A 19,276-nucleotide genomic window follows, 5' to 3' on the forward strand; every position below is an offset into this window, starting at 1 on the left:
ACCTGCGCTGTATTCTTCCCTTGCTTGCCGGGCGATGGTGGAACACTCGTCTGAGTGTGAAATATTTCATCAAGGGGCATGTTATTCCATTGCCCACTCAATTACATGAGGCAAGCAGCTGTGAGGTGCCAGTGGATGGGCCGGTAATTGGTTAGGAAGGTTGTTTTTGCTCCTTTTTTTTTTTGGAACGAGGAACCTCTCCCTCTCTCTCTCCCTGAGGAACGTCTTTGCACACAGAATAGAGGAGAGAATGAATGGGCATGTCTGGAAGAAGGCAGTGACTGATAAGATTCACTGGACCAATCTAGCAGACACTGTAGGAGGGAGCAAATGTATTTATATTGAGTGCATGTGGAAAGTTAGACTCTGTGTCCATGAATTCAGAGATGCCAGTATACAGGTGCTCGTATTACAGGAAATGAAACACAACCAACGTCAAACCTGAAAACGAGCTTGTGGAGGAGATGCAGGGACTGAGCTCTACTTCATCAGGTCTTTGATTACATTTACATGTGGAGTCAAACTTTTTACTTACATTTTACTACTTTTGTTTTAGTGTGGTTGTTTAAATAGTCAAGGCTAACTGACGCCACCTGAAAACCCTGAGAATGAAGTTTGTCCAACTCCAGCTTTGTAAATTAGTTGGTGATATATAACAACCGTAGCTGGTGTCTTTCTACCAGCTGACAGAGTGTCAATTCAATCTGCTTTTCAATATGCACTGGCCTGGTTTTCTCCACTTTATTATTGCTGGTGTCGTCTTTTGTGTAAGAACTTATTTCTTACTTACTTACTTCTTATTTCCGGGGTGGGAATTGAGGAACCTGTGCATCTTTGCCAGTGTGGATGCATTTGGATAAACATTTAGTTTATTTCCAGGTTGTTTCTAACATCATGTAAATGTACTGACTGATTGAAATGACTGAATCCTCGGTTCAGATCTTGATGTCATGAGCAGCAGCACACTAGCGGCTCCTGTGTCCCTGCAAGCTAAACTCACTCATTATCTCTGGACTTGGTGCAGGAGAGTTTGCAGTGGGAAAGGTCGTCAAATGGCCAATTAAAGCATGAACCATGTCCTTAAGCAGGTGTAGATTTGATGAGGTGACCAGTGACACAGCCATGCCTGGTATGCTTGTTGACAGCAGGCTGCAGAGCGCACTTTCCTCTTTTTTGTTTTTTGTTTGTATCAAACTTTCCAAATCGACTTGGTCAAGAGATGATTTTTGTTGAGTTGGTGCAACAAGTGTGTTTTTATTGCTTTGTCGTGCTTCACCAGTTTCATTCCGACACACTTCATTTATCTCTCTGAAGCCCATATTCACCTCTCTTTTGTTTTCTCCTCACTCTCTGTCTTTTTCTCCTTTCCTCCTCCTCCATGCTAATCAGAAGGGACATCTATTCTTACCCTTACTACCCGTAAGTTACTACTGTCTCCATCCTCCACCCTTACCCCCCTTAATGCCATCTTACCCTTGCTTGCTCTTTGTAGTACCAGGATTAGTAAAGTGGGAATCTCCAGCCTATCCACCAGTATAGAGGCCCCCCCACCCCCCATTTTCCTTTTTGTCTCTCTCCTTTTGCAGAACCACCCCCACCACCACCCACACCTATCTCACTTCCCCCTTCATCCACCTTCAATCTTTTGAGTCCAGTTTCTCACCTGTCCTCCTCCTCCTCCTCCTCCTCCTCCTCCTCCTCTCCCTGCCTGTCTTATCTCTTTGCCTGTTTTTTTTCTGTTCCTGTCCCTTTTCTGATTTCCTTTTATTACCCCTCCCCCCTCTGCCTCTCTCCTGCCTCTCTGTTACTGCACCTCTACAGTAGGAAGAAGGTGGCCATAAACAAGGCAGCCATGTCCTACAGGCAGGAGAAGGGTCGCAAACTGAGCTCTTTGGACTGCAGCATGACGGAGCAGAGCACTCTCCAGCAGGACGAGAGGATGGCCCACTCCTTCATGGATCCCCACAGCTGCAACACTCGAAGTAAGACAGCAATGAACACATGTCAGATCAACTTCCCTGTTTTCCAAAGATTGTGTATATGATAAAGTGAATGCAGAGACCTGATATGATTATACATGTGGTCACCTACAATGTTCACACATATATGGTCTTTTTTTCTGTACATGTGCAAAGTGGGACTACTTCCTGTGGAAGATATTTACAGCAGGTCCAGGGACTTTTAAAATAATATAATTATAATTATTCTCATAAAATAAATACACATTTTCATTTTAGGTTTTGTTTTAATAGTTTCCTCTACAAAATGAAATACAAGTTTTAACGCTATATTTTCTTTAATTGGTGATTCTTATCAGGCAAATACACATTTTTTGCACCTTTACTGTGCAGCTATAAACAAAAGAGACGGTTCCTTGCATGGCTCCAGGCAACCGGACTTTCTCTCCTTCATACACAACAGTCAGCCAGTCAACTATTTTAACCTGAAGACTTTTTAAATAAAACCTTATGACAATAAAACATTGCCTACAGTCCTTATTCTTATAACACAAATGCATATTTTTTAAATTTAAATTGTAGTTTTATCTCTCAGACCAGGTTTGCAGTAAGAGATCAGGTAGTGACGAGGTCTATGCTCCCTCCTGACCTTCAGCCATGTTTATTGTTCTGAAACCTCACACAAGTGTCTCCTCTGTGTGAATGTTGTGCAGTGTTAGTGTCAGCCGTCACGCCCCAGTGAACATGCTGACTGCTTTGCTTCAATAATAGAATAAACATCTGAGTCTGTGTCACAGGGTCGGCAGCATGACTCCAACCGTGTTTTTGTTCATGTTCCCCAGATGAACAGCGCAGCTCCATCAACGAGTCCAGCAGCTTACTGGGAGGCTCGCCTCACCGTCACTGTCGGAGGAAGAGCTCGCCGTACCACACGGGTCAGCTGCACCCCGCTGTGAGGGTGGCTGACCTCCTGCAGCACATCAACCAGATGAAGACAGCAGAGGGCTACGGTTTCAAACAAGAATATGAGGTAAGAGAGCCACTGACACTGAAGGGATGACCCAATGAGGACACAGAGAGGGGGACACAGAGAGGGGGACACAGAGAGGGGGACACAGAGAGGGGACACAGAGAGAGGGACACAGAGAGGGGGACACAGAGAGAGGGACACAGAGAGAGGGACACAGAGAGGGGGACACAGAGAGAGGGACACAGAGAGGGGGACACAGAGAGAGGGACACAGAGAGGGGACACAGAGAGGGGGACACAGAGAGAGGGACACAGAGAGGGGGACACAGAGAGTTGACTTGACTTGGTCTCGAGCTCAAAGCCTTGAGACTTGACAGTCTGAGTCAACACTGCTCACTTTGAAGTCCATTCCCAGTGGACTTGATAATGTACAGAGTGGTGAGAGAGGTGAAAATCTCAGTCTCTCTGTCGTGTTTTTGCTTTCCTCCACAGAATGTTGTTTTTATATTTGTGAATTTCAGTTACTGCAGAAGCTGTAATCTCCATTTTAGATCCACTCGAAGAGTCACAGTGGACAGCTCTGAACGCAGACTAATGATCCTTGTGTTTGCGCTTTCACCTCCTGACGAGTGTTAGATGGACTTCAGGAGGGAACAGTGGAGAGAAAACAGGACTAAAAAAGCTTTAATGGCAAATTAAACTTTCATGCTAAAACTGTTCCAGAGATCGTGCTGATCCACTGAACTTCCTGGAGACGAATGGACTCCCGCTTTTCAAAGTGACTCTTTTCAGCCATCTTTTTACTTTAATACGAGCACGTCCTCCAAAATCAGTATAGTTGTGGCTTTTTTTTAACTCGTCAGTGTGACTGCCTCATCGCCTGGAGAAATAAATCAGATGAAGGGGGATCAGTCTGCACACTGCTGTCAGACTTCATAACCCTTATTTCCCACAGGGTGCAGCTGCTGCCATTGATCAGACATGTTGCAAGTCATGGTTGTGAGGGAGTCACACCCTCAGTGTGGGGAGGGGGCGTGTTGAATTTGTGGAAACCCAAATCTGGAAGACAGTGACAGTGTTTGTCTTGTGAAAGTTTAGTCCTCACTCTGCCTCTGTTTGGTCTGATGTAACATTATTTATACGTGCTATCTATTCTTTCATTAATCCTGTCTGACAGGACTTTAAACTTTAAACAAACTTTAAATAATAATTCTAATGGAAATATAGAGAATGTCAATAACTGTACAGACTGTAAAACCCTTCAACACAAACTGTGTTTGTGATGTTGGGCTATATAAGTCAAATTGACCTGACTATGACGCATGTTATTTAAAACATATGCACATAGATGTTGGGGACACAAAGAAAATCTCTCGTGACCCATCTGCTGGCCCCAACCCAGACTTTGGGAACCACTGCTGTACATCTAATGTTAGCCACGCACAAGCAAACCTTTCTTAGTTTCACTCTGAATAGATCATGACAAAGACATTTTCATCCGTTCATAATTGTTCATGGACTTTAAACGAGAAAATACTGAAACTTTAGAGTTTGATGAATTTAGCTGGTGATGAGAGTAGCTGCTTAAAGGGGAGCAGCGTGTTGTTGTTGTTGTTGTTGTTGTTGTTGTTGTTGTTGCTGCAGTTGCAGGGAATACGGGGCAGAGAGCCAGTCAAAGGTGTGTTAAACACGATGAAACCAGACGTTACCTGGATAGAATGCAGTAGCAGGTGTAATCCTCCGACGGGCTCGTTTCCTGCAGCTCCCTCTGGGTCTCAGGTGTTCCCAATTTGCAGCCCCATCTCACAGGAGGGATTGCTGTGCCACAGATGAGAGACAACACTGCCGGAGCCTGGATGTTCCTGCCAATGCAGCAGCATTATGTCATAACTCAAGCCAGGCTCATGCAAAGCTCACATTTATGTGTCCCTCTCCTTGTGCATGCCCTCTGTTCACAGCATTGATCTAGACTCAGTGATTCACCTCAGCAGATTAAGTCGATGAGCTTCATAAACAGCTGTCGCACATGTAGCACTTCCACACTGATGTATTATAGCGCAACAGCGTCTTAAGTCACACTGTGTCCGGAATGAGAAAGACTGCAGTTGGCCGCCCCCAAACTTCTCAAGGCCACAGTCATCTCTCAGTGGCGCGTGTCATCTTTCCGCCTCAGTCACCTCCGCGGTGCTGTGGCAGATGTCTGCTGATGACTTGGCAAGATGCAAACACCACGTTGTTACTCAGGCAACCTCGGGGTAAAGCTTTGGAGTCGCATTAGCAAATTGTGAGCTTCAAGATGCATCAAAGACACGTCGCCTCCCCACTTCTTTATTTCTGAAGTCTGTGTTTGTAAGTGAACTCTCTTCTGCTCTCTGACTTTGCTCTGCAGAGTTTCTTTGATGGCTGGGACGTCACAAAAAAGAAGGACAAGACCAAAGGGAGGAACGACAGCTTACTGAGCCGTAAGTACCTGACCATGGAGTCGCTTCAGTTAGAAATAATAAGACAGAAATATTCATGTTGTTATGACGAGAAATGTTTCATTACTATTTTCTCATTGCCAAAAACCTGAAACCTCCTCCAGGGCTGTTCAGTTTCCTACAGGGTCACTGAACTCACCACTGAATCCAAACACATCACTATCTGGTTTAAAAACATGACCTTCTTGGCAGAAATTCAGTTATTTTATTCAAAAAAAAATACAATATATTGGCAAAATATACAACAAAATGTTCAAAAGCATGAAGTAAGGATCATTTCTAAGACCTGTCATCTTTTTGTATCAAATTCAAAACATCCCTAAACATGTTAAGGAATAAATGTCTCTATTTTTGTAACTATTCAAAGTGCCAGAGATACATTTATTTATTACATTAACATTTATTCATGTTAATTCCTGTCAAAACATCAGTACATACATTATAGGAATATGACAGTAATAAAAAAAAGGATGTCTCATACTTACTATTTTATTCAATTATTAGATGTATTAATAATATTAATGTTAATCCTATTTTGATATCCTTTGTTTTTTTATGCATAGTCTAAACTGTAGTGCAGTACTGGTGAGTACTGATGGTGTAGCAGTGTTTTTTAAAGCAGTGACAGAGCACAGATCACAGATTATATCCTGACTCTTATATTATTATATTATAATAATATTATTATATTATTATATCCTGATACTTATTTCAGGCTGCAGCTTTTTGATTTTTGGTTTTATTTGCACACACTATAAAGTAGGTCACCATTTATCATGACCACTGAGTCATCCAGAGCTACTCTGAGCTGAATGCTTGTTAATTCTAGAAAAACAAATGAATGTGATTTGAGGTTTGATTCATTAAAATCAATGAAGAGTTTAGCTTTACTGTCGCTTGTAAAACTGAGAATCTGAGACCTCAAATGTGGGTGCTGATCGATTTAATCGTCCAAATGATGATGTTCCTCACTCTGCAGTGTCAGCCGTAGAATGTTAATATGAATTATTGAATGAAAAATGATTTATAACAAATAAAAAACTATCTTTGAAACTTTAAGTGTAATGAATGTTATCTTATTTCAGATGACCGCCACCGGGTCAAAATGCACTCTCTGCTCGCAGACCCCAGTTCTGATTATGTCAACGCCAACTACATAGACGTAAGTCACATTTCACCTCCTGCTCCCTCATCTTTGCCTTTGCTGATCCCATGTCTCCGCTTCAACGGCTTAACTAATCATCTTTTATTGCTGCGGTCGTCCCACTGTTTGACCAGAGGACAAGTCCACACATAGACTGAAGATGGCATGTAGCAGCTACATCCACGGCATCATATTAAAGGGATACTTCAGGTTTTGGTGCAGTTTCTTCTGTCTAATGTCAAAGAAATTGAATGATGAAAAAAACCCAATGCAATTTAAAAGGTGGTTTTATGAGGCACTGATGCAAAGTCATCACTGTATAGTAAACATGGCGGCCCCAAGCAAAACTGATTTTAAATCATTTCAAATTGATTTTTTTGCTCGACTATAGAACCTCGTGCCTGGTACTGTTTAGTACCTGCTCTGTTGAGGTTCCCAGCGAGCTGAGCCCAATGAGATGTCCACAGACTGCCGGCCACTGATTGGTCAGAGAGTGTCGTCACTGCACAACAATCAAAGCCAACAATGGGGAACTGTCCATCAGTTAAAAAGACGTAGAAATCACAAAAAGACGCGTTCATCACCCACATTTAGCAAGAAAACCTCTCAAATCTCAGTGTTTAACAGAGGAGTCTGGTTTATTTAGTGAAAGCCGGCGATCGTGAGACCAATCACTGCCTGTTCATCCACACTGTGAAGTCATTGAAAAGTTCTGTTTCTGGTGCAGCCAAGTAGTCAAGTCAGGAATCAACATGAGTTGATATCTGGGAAGGTTGAAGGCATGAAAGCTTTTATTACAGCAATTGTTCTGTAGAACAAAAGAAAATGTGGCCAGTTTCTGGGTTAAAGCAGGGATTCCCAATGGGTCGTAAGAACTCATTGGCAAAATACTTTTAGCTGTTTAGTTAAGATTTATATGTTTAGGTTTTAAATACCAATTAAACTCAAAATTAAATTAGATGTCTGTAAATTACATTATGCAACATTTCACAGTTGATTTTTGGGTCACGATTGTTTGCAATCCTAAAAAGTTATGGAACATTTGGGAAACACTGACTAAAGCATAGTGTCGGTGCCCACAGTGTGTGTGTGTGTGTGTGTGTGTGTGGGTGTGGGGCCACTTTATCCCATTTAGGGCTCCACAGGAGCTCCATTATGAACACTCCTAGGACCTCTCTGTCACTTATTGTGCCGCCTGCACTGCCTCCATGTCATGTGAAGAACCCCTGCTCACAACAGCACCGTGAAAGGATTCCAGATGATTCATGGATGAGTCCAAGGTTAAAATCAATGGAATTCCACTGCCCTGCGCTTTCAGTCATGTGGGATTTTACGTCGGCTTTTCTAAATGTCCGCTACCTTTCTCCACCAGGAGGTGATGCCTGTGCCACATTTTCTCTAGTGTGAATGGAATGGAATAATGGTTGCCTTGGCAATGAAGACAAACCAGAACCAGAACGCTTTAATATATCAATGAACCTGTCACAACAGCCTTTATGTTCTAAATAAAGATGGAGTAGCATGTGCTCAAAGGCGACTGGGTTCAAGAAACAAAGTGGTTGTTAGTATAATAATAATAATAATAATAATAATAATAATAATAACAATGATTATTAAAAAGAAAAAACCTTCAGTAGAGGTCTACAGTATCTCACCTTTTCTGAAATGTGTAAACCTTTCACTCTCCACTCTGAAAGCAGCACTGACTGGGACACAGGAGTTGACGGCTGCTGCTTCCTCATGTGTAGAGTTTTTGTCAATAAGTTAAATATAAATAAAGTTTTTCAAACTCTTGAGTCACAAAATAACACATCTCAACATAGTGATGGAGACAGAAGTGGATCAACTCCTGTCTGCTGTGATGGAAAATCACTGCATTTCTTTTTTTATATTCTGAAGTTGCATCTGTGTCGCCTTCAGTTAGCTTCAAAACTCAAGTCATGTTTAGTTTGGCCACTGTGGGCTACTGTACTATGAGACCCGTCGAGCTGACCCAACTCCTGATACAAACGTTAAAGACTTATTCTGGGCTAATGAAAAACAACAATTCACAGATTCAGGTGATTATACACAATAATCATTTCCTCAATAATTTGACATTAATTGTACACACTGGACCTTTAAGGTATCGCAGGTGTCTGAGTTCAATCCCTCACACAGCCACATATAAGACCATAAGATATTAGACCATAAGATATTTGACCATAAGATATTAGACCATAAGATATTAGACCATAAGATATCAGACCATAAGATATTAGACCATAAGATATTAGACCATAAGATATTAGACCATAAGATATCAGACCATAAGATATAAGACCATAAGATATCAGACCATAAGATATTAGACCATAAGATATTAGACCATAAGATATAAGACCATAAGATATCAGACCATAAGATATTAGACCATAAGATATTAGACCATAAGATATTAGACCATAAGATATTAGACCATAAGATATCAGACCATAAGATATAAGACCATAAGATATTAGACCATAAGATATTAGACCATAAGATATTAGACCATAAGATATTAGACCATAAGATATTAGACCATAAGATATCAGACCATAAGATATTAGACCATAAGATATTAGACCATATAAGACCTGAACTATCCCTCAAAATATTTGCGTTTTCTGACCATTATTCTCTCCACAGGTTCTTCTTTTAATGGTTTCATTTTCCTCTTTTCCCGCTCGTTTATCACAATAACTCGCTCTTGTTTCCTGCTTTTTTTCTCTTTCTCTCTCTTTTTTCCGTCCCTTGTTTTCAATCTTTTGGCACCTCTTAGATTCGGATAAACAGGGAAGTAAGTACTTTGCTTCTCATCTCTTTTCATCTCTTTGCCCTTTCCCCCCCCTCGCTGTCCCCGCGCTCCCCTGCTCGGCTTCCCTCCGACTTCAGCTCTTGCTTTTCCCTCAGCCGTCTCTGTCTCTGTCCTCTTTCATCTGTGATCAGATGCTCACCTGGAGTTTCTAGCAGAACATCAGGCTGTGCTTTAAAAGGCTGATAGAGTGCCACAGAGGAGAGAAGACGAGGTCACGTTAAAGCCATCGTGAACGTTGTAAATGTGTTCGTGAATTATCTTTGATACAGATTAGGAGAGAAACTGCGTTGCCTGCTGAACAGAGCTCAAGAACAGCTGACGTGTAACATGTGGTATTTAAGAATATTCACTTAAATATAGACAAAATCATGAAGTATTAAAGTCCAGTGTTGCAGTCAGGCTTTGAACTCGACCCCTTATCTCCAGTTAAGGGCAATGTACAGTAAATGTATTTGAATACGTCATCAAAGTCCCTGTTGGTGTAAGGATCAGGAATATAGTATATATGCAGTATATAAACAACACATGCAGAGTATTAAAGCAAACTTAAACATGTTAGCTGCTAATTAGCAATTAACAAGCTGACCCCGGTTTACTTCCCCCTTAATTGGACCCGAGGTCTTTTAAAGATGGTAGTCTTGGTAGCATGTAGCCTCCTGTAGCCAAATTTGCTTTGCATTCTGGGATGTGGCGTATGGGGTGAGTTATAATTGCTAAGCATTAGCAACCGGTAAGGAAATGAAATAGAGAAAAGGCACAAGTGACTTTCTTTGTGTAATGACTCTCTTGATTCAAGTGGAATAAATGTTTTCACTTCATTGGTAGTGATGAATTTTCTGTTTGTTTTCTTTTCTCTGTGTGAAAAGAAACCAAATAAAGTTCCCAAACTAATCAACACTCGCAGACCAGATTAAACAAATGTTAGGTCTTTGATCCGATTTGCGTTAGCGTGTTAAGAACAGTGTTAACCGTCAGCAAACTGAGGCGTTTAATGCAGTTTATTTAATACAATACTGAGCAGCCAGATGTGGTCGTTTAATCTGTTGAACCCAGATTTCCAAGTACTTTCCAAGTGGTTTTTAATCATTCTGCAGAGAGGAGCCAAAATCAGCTGTTTCCATGTGCCCGCCCACCCCTCACAGCTGATTTAGACAGAATATCATTCTTAATTTTAAACAAAGATTGACCACTCTGCTCACTCTGTGATCTTTTTTGTAAATCCTGTAATAAGTGTAGATTTAACTCTGAGATAGATTCAGGACATCGAGCATGAGCCAAAACCTATTCGACCGTTGAGAGGTTGTCTTTTTTAAATGTCTGCATAGTTCACTAGGTATGTTATTTATTTTCCTCCCATCTCTAGTTGTAAATCATGAGACCTCATATACATTTACGCTGGATTGTTGCAGTTTGTAGAAACTCGGTTTTGTAGTCTGATCTCATTACAACGTCGTGCTCTGTGCAGCGATGCAAACTTCAGCAGAGCAGACTTAAATCATATGAGCTGTGGTTTTTACACTGACAACATAAACATACAACCTGTTGTTGTCCACTCAAATGAGCTGTGAGTCATACACATTTGGGTCTATTCTTATGACAAACAAGCAAAGAAAGTCATTATGAGCAACACTTATGAAAGCTGAAACACTCCTAACCTGAGCCAGCAGGTGGGAAAGGACTGGATGTATTTCTATATTCCAGCAGGTGCAAATGCACTGAAAGTCTCATTTAAAAATAACAAAACTGGTTATTTGTGGATGAAGTGGATGAAAACTTTTTGTGGCAATCTTTTTTGTGGGAGGTGAAGTAAATTTCCACAGGAAAAAAGGTTTTAATTGGATTCACTTTGAATTGAAATTATAATGGTGTGTATGTTTTGAAGACTTTGAGTTTTAGACTTTGGTCAAACCTGACCAAATATGTCCTTTATTTACAGTACATTTATTTAAGGAGATTCAGTTCTAAGTACAACCACAAGGATCATAAGGCAGAACAGTCACTTTACCATTGGCATTGTTCTGAACGGGGGGAGTTCAGCAGAATTCATACAAGCGACTCTGGGATGCCTGATGTATATATGTATATATATGTATATATGTATATATATATATATATATCTGTATATATATATATATATATATATGTATACATATACATATATGTATATGTATACATATATGTATACATTTGTGACAGTGACACAGACTAAAACTTGTTTTTCTGTCTTTATGATGCTTTTCGTATCTCAAATGACTCTGCATGTTGTGTCTTTTTTTTTTTACTTCATCCATTGTGGATTCACATTTATGTTTTGCTGTTTCCAAGGTGACAGACAGGAAACTGACTGGCCCCTGGAAACTTGGCAACAGAGGCTCATGGGAATGAGGGTCGCTGCTCGCTTTCACAGCGATGGCTATTCATCTCAACTTTTCTTTATGGCATGACAGTTATGGAATGTAATTTGTGTGGCTTCCTGGCAGAATAGTGCATTTGTGTACATATACATGTATGTGTATTGGTCCTAAATATGTCTGCAGTCACATTATTGGAATGTGTCTTCCTTGTGAGGACAAAAGCACACGTCCCATAATATAAAGGTGAAGGTTACAAGTAGTGTGTGTGTGGGTCTATGCGTGTGTGTTGTCAAGAACACACCAACAAGATTTACTGAAACCAAGGCAGAGCAAGACCAAGTCTGGAGCAGGACATTAAGTCAAGACTCAGACTCAGACCGGCCTTTTTTAACCTGCAGCCCAAATGGATTTTTGAGCATATCCAGTTTGTATCTAGCTTGATTTTTTTTGTCAGTCTGGACAGCTAAAATCATGAGATCCACGTCCTGAGGTGGTTTTGAATATAATGATCCGTTTCAATGTGAACATCTCGTAGCACGACTCGAACGACGTCAACAACAATGATGCAGTATGTATGATGTGTACAGTATATATGATGTGAACAGTTGGTCAGGAAGATCCGATTCTGATCAGATATGCTTACAAATCCGATTTGGGCTGCAGTCTATACAAAGCCCCAAGTTAAGACCAAGACCTAAGCAGAACTAGACCAAAGAAAGACCAAGATCAAGGCTGGGTGAGACCAAGTAAAGTCCAAGACTGAGAAGGACAGTCAGGACCAAGATCTTATAATAAAAATCCTTTATCTTGGACTTAATGTGGTCTACATATATGTGTGTGTGTGTACAGTACAGATTATTTGAACAAATGTTATAAATATGTTATAACATATAAAGTAGCAGGAATCATTGAGCTCCTGAGTGACCCTGACATAGTAAAGTAAGGCATCTATATCATGATTGGCTGCTTGTCATTCGACACACACACACACACACACAGTGGACTGGCTGGATGCCACTGATAAACACTGTATCATAAGTGTACTAATGCCAAGCTGAGCAGAGAGAGAGAGACAGTCGGATCAGTCAGTGTCACTCAGGTAGAATTAGTGTCAGAGCTGAAGATCCCTCACTGTCAAAGGAGCTTTGATCAGCAGCCCTCACTCTGCATGTGATGACTCGGCTCACAGAGAGACAGAGACAATCTTCAATCAATGCCATTCCACTGTCCACCCGTCCTCCACCAACACGTGGAACTGAAACAGTCCAGTCAAACATTTGAGATCTCTGCAGACATTTAGCAAAGCATTAAAACATCAAATCCAGAATAAGAGATGACTTGATAATGACGTTTGAGAATGGGAGGGTGAAGTGTTATGAGAGTCAGAGGTCTCCTATCATGTCTTCCTGTAATTATTAACACTCCTTTCTTTCATTGTCTTTTTCTGTCTCACAGGGTTACCAGAGATCAAACCACTTCATCGCCACTCAAGGTGAGTGTTAACGACCCCCCAGGTGCAAATATTGATGTGTGTTTGTGCACACGTGTGCACACATGCACACACGTGCACATGTGCCAGTATTAGAACGACTCTACTGAATTATTAATGTACACAACAAGAGGGAGTTGGTGTTGCTTCAGGCTCATATCTGAATATGAGCCATGTGTGTGAAACACTCCTGCAACAATCAACTGTAACTGTCAGTCAGTCGTCACTGTAACACTGTAACACTGTGACTGTCTGTGTCTCTCCTCCCCACCGTCTGCATGTGTGGCACGCCGGCTCTGTGATGTCAGCGTGAGACACCGTACGAGCTCCCACTCACATTTACTCACACACAGAGACTGAGACTCAGAGGGATTCTATTTATTCAGGGAATAAATCCCCCTCTGATTTCTTCCCATCTCTCACTTTGTTTTCAGTTCTACCACTTCACAAATGTAACCTGAGAAAATGGTTCTACATCTCTCTCTCTATTCATATCTCTCACACACACACACACACACACACACATTTGCTCACAAAGTCTTTGTGCATACAAAGGTGTAGGCAGAGGTGGAAGAGTGCCACAGTGTGACAGAAGCTGGTAAAAAAGGAAAAAAAGGTGATTTAAACTGGAATTAAATCCAAACTATTAGGAGGGAATCACAGGGCACCTCATGACATGACATGACATGATATGATATGATATAATGTGATATGATACGGCAGGAGGAGACATGAAGTACATGAAGAACTGGCAGAGACTGTTTACTTTAGTGTCTTCATTTATTCATTCAGATATGGTGTATCAATTATTGTATTGCACAAGGAAGGCAGTAATAAAATAAGAAGAAGAACATACTGTCGTGTAGTATTCTTAGTATGGAGACACAAAGAACAGATTATAGCCAAATAACTGAAGGGACCCTACTTACAATCTACACTGGCGGTTTAAGTGTATCGATATCTTAAAAAAAAATATTTTGCCCCTTTATTTTGCCATCTGACAGTTTTTTTCTGGATGAAAACTGAAGTTTGTAAACCACTCACTCTCCAGCACCAAAGTCCATAGAGAAAATCAGCGTGTTTTAGCTTGTAGGGACACAGGAGCTGCTGGTCTACTGTTGTGTTGTTTGCACTAAAGGTTAATGTGAACAAAGGATTTCTAACACTGGAGTCACATTTAAACTTAGCGATGGATCAACCGCTCCTGTGTGCTGTGATGTTAAAATCACTGATTTAAAGCACTGATGATAAAGCAGCAGAAAATGGATGAACACACTGAAAACATGGATGCCAGTGTACGTTTGTGCTACTTATGGCACAAAATATCAGCTCAAGTCCATTATATCCTAAAAATGTGTTCAGCACTTTATCTCGCAGTCACACGGGTTTTTTTGACGAGCCTTTGTTAAGTGGTGCAGTCAGTGCTGACAGTGTGTCAGTACCTCACATGCCCCCACGTCAAAACACCTGAACTATCACTGTAAGGCAGCTGAGCCTCTGCAGCAGGCTGCAGGTGCCGTGGACTAACTTTCTATTATATCCAGAGATGAGGAGCAGCAGGAAGATGCAGCCGGGCAGGAGACAGACGAGGAAGGAAAACAGGAAAAGCTGGAGTTTTCTTATATGCATACTGATTCACCCAGCTGCTGGAATCACACGTCATCCATCTCTTTACTGACTACCACGTCCCTGTGGCGATGCATTAGTGGGTTTGTGCTGCTGAAAAATTAACACGTCGCATCAGTAACACTCACAGAAGCTGGCACAGTGATTGGCAAGGGAGCTGTGAAAAAGTCTGCGCACACAAGGGGGGGTGCAGTGGTTAAATTGGCTTATGAAGGCGCTCACAAGCTCGCACTCCAGGTCACGTCAGGTTTACTGCAGTGAGGAAAGAGGAAGAAACAGCTTCATAAGTGTTCTGTGGAGACAGAAAAAAAGTCTTGTTTGTGCTTTTGAATTTTCAATTTATTCAGGGTTTTCTTTTCTTCATGAAGGTGTAAAATGCCGAATTGAGCAGCAGCATGTCAGACCAAAACAAATGTGACAAAGTCTGTGCATGCACGACAGCAAATCATGAAAACAGACATGACAACATGGAATATTATCCAATCCAATCCAACTTTATTTGTTAACCACAGTGGCCCAAAGTGCTGTACAGAATAAATAAAAGACATAATAAGTAAAATGTTCAAAATGAGATAAAACAGCTTAAAATAAATAAAAAATCATAAAAAACACGATAAGAAATAGCAGCCATACAATACAAAACAATACATTCTGTTCAAATTAAAATATGTAAAATAAATAAAAATCAACGTCTCATTAAGTGTCAAAGGCCAAAGAGAAAAGGTGGGTTTTAAGGAGGGGCCTGTCTTATGTGCAGAGGCAGAGTGTTGCAAAGTTTTAAACAAACTTTAACAATACTACTACAAATGTTGAAGAATAAAAGCCTTTTATCGTCATAGAAAAATGAAGCTACAGTTAAACCTGTTTGGCAGTGATATTGTTTTAGTTGGTGACTTATGCGTCATCCATGACGCTCATACCAGTCTCATGAACCTCGTCACTTCTTCTATATTTAACAGTCTGTGGAGCTGAAGCTTTAATAGTAATTGAGCAAAATGCAGCTAATTTAATGATGTTTAATGACAACAATTATGCAAAAATATTTGCAAATGATTGTGATGATTTTTTTTAGAACCAGAGGCAGACAAGAGACGGGCAGTGAAACAGATGCTTCTGACGTATTAGCCCAACAAAGAATGTGCATAGAAGAGTTTTTTATGCAGGCGATATAAAAAAAACAGCTGCACACTTCAATTTTGCAGTGTTTTTTTTTTTTGTTATTTGTTTTAACACTAAGAAAGTCAATTTTTAGGGGCAATTTTTAATTAGATATTAAAGCACAGTCTCTGTGTGTTGATGGTAATACATGTGACCCAGTATAGTGGGGGAGTTTTTAATAGGCAGAGTAAGAGTTTATAAGGCTTTAAACTTTCCAAACACATTTACTGCCTGTTTTTTTATAGGATTTGTAAATGTTTTAGTGGTCTGGTCTAAAGCAGGGGCCTCAAATTCAAGTAACCTGGGGGCCAATTAACTTCTATCTTATATCTCAGTATTCCATCATGATATCGCAATAACAAATACTCATAATGATATTGCACAGCATGTCACAATAAAATGCTTTGTTTCGATATGGAACAAAAAAAACACATTCATGATGCAAAATGAATCTATGAATAACAACATCAGAATAAATATGAAATCAATGATAACAGACAACCTTATATATCATTTAATCATTTGATAAATATAACATAATGAATTATTATAATAAATATCAGTTGCTGTGTTTACTTGAGAAGGGTAGTTCTCATTATAACCTGAAAGTAAGTTTGATAAATCATTTACTTTACAAAACAAATGTTTTATCACTGACTGCATCTATACAAACAAACACACACATCTGTGGTGCATCTATTATCACAAGTCAAGTGAGTCTCTGTGCTCGAGATTACAGTATCCTCAAATAATACAGTATAGAATATTCAGATATGATTTCATATGTGACGACACTGAGGTGAATCCACTATTAAAAACAGATCCAATGCATATGAGTGAGTGTAAAGCTGAACAACAGAGGGCTGATCAGGTGCCACATGCCTTTTAAAAAAAGGTCGTCAAGCTCCGACAGGATAATACTCCCATTAAACACAATGCGTGGGCAGAGATGACTGATGTGGTGTCCAGTGTTTTTTGGCAGAGGAGGCAGATTGTGAAGGTGGAGGTCGATATTATCAACAGCACGGTGTAATGAAATCAATGAAAGTGCACTCGTATTCAGGCGGCTGTGATTTGTGTCCGCACTGTTGCAGAGGAAGGCGATACACAAGCTTGTTTGCACAATGGCTCCTGGTTTTATGGGTGTAGTGAAATGACATTTCTCAGTAGTATTAGGCGAATACAGAGCGGGCAATAGTTCATGAATGACACATTGTTACTCTATTCCCTGGCATGGATTACACAGCGCCTCTATATTGATGGTTATTGCTGCTATTTTCTCTGACTTATGGCTCATCTCACCACCCTCCTTATCCTCCTCTCCTCCCCCCTCCTTGCCTTCTTTTTTCTCCATCTATACATCTACTGTATATTCCCTCCTCCACAGGCCCCAAGCAGGAGATGATCTATGACTTCTGGCGGATGATTTGGCAGGAGAACTGCTTCAGTATTGTCATGATCACCAAGCTGGTGGAGGTGGGCAGGGTAGGTTTTTCTTCCCTTTTTTCCTGTGACCTCTCCGGCTCTTGTGAAGATTGATGGAGGGGGAAGTATTTCTGGAGCTTCCTTTATCATTTACTATATATCAGAGGAGCTGCTGTGCTCCAGGTTGTGGGAGGAAATGGCTGCCGCTGTCTGATCGTGAGTGATCACCTTTTTGCTTTTGTGGCTGTGCTCCAAGGTCAAAGCTTAGATGTATTTGAAGGCCACGGAGGAACTCTGTGGCATCTTCTTTTATGAAGCACTCAGTTGAACACAGTCGGCTGCCAACACACTGAACTCTACTGTGTTTGACAAAAGTGTTAAGCATTGATCCAATAGGAGCCGGAACTATTAGCACTTTACTGAGCACGATTTATCAATGTGTGAGTGTTTAGCGTGTGTCTTTTAAACATAGTTCACACTACATGATTTTCTAACAGTGTTTAAGTGAGTAGATGACACCACGTTATTTTCAAAGATTATCTTTTTTTTAATAAAGAGCATAAACCTATATGATTTTCCATGAACGTCAGAACATATGAAGAACTTTAAAGAACAACAAATGGACATACATATTTTCACTAAGAAAGAACTTTAAAGAAATCCATGTATCTATGGATTTTTACATCATCACAGGGCTTCTGCTGTTTTTCTTTTGGACTGCCAGTTATACTTTATGGACTCTCCCTTAAAGAGCACTCATGTCACACTTTCACACAAAGCAGAGTGAAGTATGAAATCAGTCACACAGCATCACACATATAAGTGTGGATCATTTACACCACTCACTGTCCCTCAGTGTCGCACACGGAATCCTTCTGTGTCTGAAAGAGACGCCCTGGGTGCTGCATTTAGACGCTCAGATTAGGATTACAGAAGAGACCCTCTAAGCCTAACTCAGATACACTTAGGAAACATTTCTAGGTTACATTTAGCTCCTAAAGAGCGGACATAAGTGGCACCAGAGTGAAGAAAGAACAGGTTATTTAACTTGAACACTTGTCCTCTGTAAAGGTATGACTCAGCACAGATAATATTCATGTTGGTAGCGTTTGTGATGGACCATGAGTCAGCAACATGCCGTCATACTCATCTTACAGTCAATTTATTCAAGCTTTTTTTAACGGATTGCATATTTGTATGTAAACAGGTCATACAGACACAAGGTTATGTCACTGTGACTGCTTTCAAGTATTTTTGGCTCCGCTCGATGTCACAAAGTTCTCATGCGTCCGAATACTGGAGGAAAATGTTAATGAACACATGAAAGGACGAGTGTGACACTTGTATTTTGAATATATCCTGTGAGTATCCCAACTTTATGCAACTAACTTCCTGTCTGTGAAATGTCTGATAAACAAAAACCAAAAAATGCAAATGGAAAAAAACCTCATTTTAGGAAAGTGAAATCCCAGACAGGGCCAGATAAGTGTCAGCAGGGGTTTCAAATGAAACCCACACAGTGTTGAAAAATGTAAATAATAGCTTGTATAATTAGGAATGACCTTTTTAGCGTTTCACCTTTTCACATAACAGCACAACTATTGTTTTCCCAAACGTGACTAGTGTATACTTTTTCTGAGCCTTTGTGAGTGGAAAAACAATCGTTTGTTTTTTAGTTTAGAAAATAACTACAGCCTGAAGTGGGTAGAGAGTGTCGACGACGTGCAGCCTGTGTTAGAAGAAAACAACTGAAAATGTATCTGTGAATGTCTGGAGGGCCAAACGGAAAATAAAACCATCAATGGCTGAGAGTCAGGATTCCACAAGAATCAAA

At 40.5% G+C, this 19,276-nt stretch overlaps 1 protein-coding gene across 5 annotated transcripts in view; it reads left to right on the plus strand.

The window, feature by feature from the left end:
- The window catches only part of LOC131447268 (receptor-type tyrosine-protein phosphatase U-like), a 215,901-nt gene that overhangs the window by 180,122 nt on the left and 16,503 nt on the right, over positions 1-19,276 (plus strand). For 2 of the 5 annotated variants that reach the window (XM_058618921.1, XM_058618925.1), the window contains 8 exons: positions 1,390-1,419; positions 1,822-1,982; positions 2,801-2,988; positions 5,317-5,389; positions 6,493-6,569; positions 9,355-9,372; positions 13,200-13,236; positions 17,405-17,502. In XM_058618921.1, coding sequence (XP_058474904.1) covers positions 1,390-1,419; positions 1,822-1,982; positions 2,801-2,988; positions 5,317-5,389; positions 6,493-6,569; positions 9,355-9,372; positions 13,200-13,236; positions 17,405-17,502 — 682 coding nt within the window. The remainder of the gene's footprint in view (positions 1-1,389; positions 1,420-1,821; positions 1,983-2,800; positions 2,989-5,316; positions 5,390-6,492; positions 6,570-9,354; positions 9,373-13,199; positions 13,237-17,404; positions 17,503-19,276) is intronic. The other 3 variants (XM_058618922.1, XM_058618923.1, XM_058618924.1) reach the window with 3 other exon arrangements.

Source organism: Solea solea, chromosome 20 (assembly GCF_958295425.1).
Source record: "Solea solea chromosome 20, fSolSol10.1, whole genome shotgun sequence".
Lineage (NCBI taxonomy): Eukaryota > Metazoa > Chordata > Actinopteri > Pleuronectiformes > Soleidae > Solea > Solea solea.